The 2,693-nt window shown below is 39.2% G+C and overlaps 1 protein-coding gene across 6 annotated transcripts in view; it reads right to left on the minus strand.

Moving 5' to 3' along the window:
• Nucleotides 1-267: 267 nt before the first annotated feature.
• The window catches only part of LOC107664918 (unconventional myosin-XVIIIa-like), a 111,909-nt gene continuing 109,483 nt past the window's right edge, over nt 268-2,693 (minus strand). For all 6 annotated transcript variants that reach the window (XM_016455604.1, XM_016455603.1, XM_016455602.1 and 3 more), the window contains one exon: nt 268-472. In XM_016455604.1, coding sequence (XP_016311090.1) covers nt 352-472 — 121 coding nt within the window. In that variant the 3' untranslated portion in view covers nt 268-351. The remainder of the gene's footprint in view (nt 473-2,693) is intronic.

Raw genomic sequence — 2,693 nt, forward strand, 5'->3', positions numbered from 1 at the left:
TGCAAGCACGGCGTTTAGTAAAGTCACTGCTTATTTAGAAAGGAAGAGGAAGAACGTCAGAAGTAAAAGCACACAAAGAGGAAAGAGTCAACAGTGCTGAGATTCATGATGCTGTACAAACCCCTTACAGTTTTAAACACAAAGCACATGTGAAATAATACTAATAACAAGTCGTAAGAAATGAGGGGTATATCTTTGCCAGAGTGTGTCCCACCATGCTCCTCTCTCGCTGAAATCCTGGATTCGGGTTCAAGGAAGACACTGATATTAAGTCCTCCTTTTTATGAACGTGAGTGCAGGTGAATGTGTGCGTGGGGGGTGGCTACGCAGTGGTTTCGCCATCGCTGTCGTTCAGGTAGCTGCTGCGTTTGTAGAGCGGTAGGTGCTTCGGCCCATGCTCCCTTCCTCTTTTTCTTCTTCCTCTTCCTCGTCAGATCTGTCAAGGCAGAAGCGTCTGCGACTGGAGGGTGGGCTGGAGGGGGAGATAGAGAAGCTTTGATTAGGATCAGCGTGTGGAAAGAGAGACCAAAGAGGATAATCTCTGAAGGAATGTTGGGTTATCAAAATTCTGAATGTGGGGTAACAATATTTAACAGGCCCTATAATTCAGTATCATCTTTGGTGACGCATTAGAGGTGCAGCCACACAAATCACATGCAAATCAGTGCTCTGAAACATCACCTTATCGGATAATTGTTAGTGAAGTTGTACAAGCAAACAGCAAAAAATACCAAGAAAATACCAAAATTTGTAATGGTAAGTTAATTATTTTGTGTGTTATGGCTGATAATGTATACATGCCTGATATTAAAATTCTACACTATTTTGTCTAAATAAATTAAAAAGTTAAACACATAAAAACTTAGATCAATCATTTTGAATGCTACAAGTGAATTTAAGCATCACAACATTATGTACAAGATGAAAAATGGATAATCATTTTGTGATTTGCTAAAGATTACATTTAACAGTGGTAAATTGAATTGTTAAAATTATATTAGTTAAATTACTAGAGTTTTGAAGATTAACTTTAAAGGGTTAGAAAATGAAAATTAGACTGTGTTTTACTCACCCTCGAGGCATCCTAGGTGTATATTACTTTCTTTTTATAAAATTGTGGTTGAACCACTGATGTCACATGGACTGTTTTAAGGATGTCCTTACTACCTTTCTGGGCCTTGAATTTGGTAGTTCAGTTGCTGTTTATGCAGAGTCAGAAAGCTCTCAGATTTCATAAAAATATCTTAATTTGTGTTCTGAAAATGAACAAAGGTCTTACGGGTTTGGAACGACATGAGGGTGAGTAATTAATCACAGAATTTTCATTTTTGGGTGAACTATCCCTTTAAACATCCAGTATAATAACTAATATCGACTGATAACTGATATAGCAGCAATATATTACTAGTATTGATTTAGGTGCCATCGCAGTCAAGCCTCTTCCTGTTTGACTATACACAGTCAAGCCAGTACAGAGTTGAATACAAATAAAATTATGTATTATAAAAAAATCCCTTGCTAAAAAATCTATGGTCCATTTTAAACAACTTGAAATATTCTTGATGTCTACTCATAATCTTATCAGTGAATTAACATATAAATGAACTGTGTCCTCTAATTATACAAAAGCGAACAGACCGATGTAGAGAAAGCATGAATACCTCGCCCTCTTCCAAAAGTCAAGGATAACTTTTCGTGTCACTGAGTCTTATCTTCTCTTTGTCATAATAATACAAACTTCAGGTTAATTGCTGGCAAGCAGTCCTAATCGATTTTCTGTTTAATTATGTCCAAGACCAAAGAAAGAATTTCAAACTAACTTTAGTTACACTGTTATTTGGAGATACTACATCACAAAGACATGTCAATGAATGACATAAAGCAGTGGTTCTCAACAAGGAGGCTTCAGAAAACTTTTACGGGGCCCCAATAAGTCTTAAATCATATAAGTTTAGTTATTTAGAGCTACAGAGCTACATATCAGCTTAGATAGGAGGGCCTTCAAGTCAAAAAGGTAGAGAACTACTGATAAATAACTACAAAAAAATCACTCAAAAATGTGTGTGAGTAACAAAGTGAATCAACACAGTGTAAAGAAAAACTGAAAGTAGAGAGTAAAGTTATGGTAAAACGCAATGAATGATATCAGACGGTACTGAGGTACTTGAGTATTAGTTTAACACCGTGCTTGTTGCATTCCTTCACTCCACACCAGGTATCACCTACTGCCATCTTTAGTCACTGTCAGGCCTGTACAGGTACTTCATCATAAGATTGTCTACTTTCTTCTTCCTCTTCTTCTCTTTCTTAGACACGGGGGGAGTTCCTTCAGAGGGGCCTTCGGGCTCCAGCTCTTTCTCAGAGCCTGAGGCCTGCCTGCCAGGGGCTTTCTTGATACTGCTGGAGCTTCTGTAAGAAATAGTGGATGCTCCTGAACTGGAGTCCGACTCTGTGCTAGACTCAGACTCCGAGGATGAGGAAGACGACGAAGACTCTTTCTTGGACTTCTTCTTGGACTTCTTACTCTTCTTCTTGGAGCTCTTCTTCTTGCGGTCATCGTCAGAGCTGTCTGATTCTGAGCTGTGGCTTCTCTGCTTCTTCTTGCTCTTGCCCTTCTTGCTGCGGGTGCTGAGGCTACTGCTGGAACGCATGAAGTCCACGGCTGAAGCAGAGCGGCACAAGCTGGAAGAGCG

This window comes from Sinocyclocheilus anshuiensis, unplaced genomic scaffold (genome assembly GCF_001515605.1).
Source record: "Sinocyclocheilus anshuiensis isolate Anshui unplaced genomic scaffold, SAMN03320099.WGS_v1.1 scaffold319, whole genome shotgun sequence".
NCBI classification, from domain to species: Eukaryota; Metazoa; Chordata; class Actinopteri; order Cypriniformes; family Cyprinidae; genus Sinocyclocheilus; species Sinocyclocheilus anshuiensis.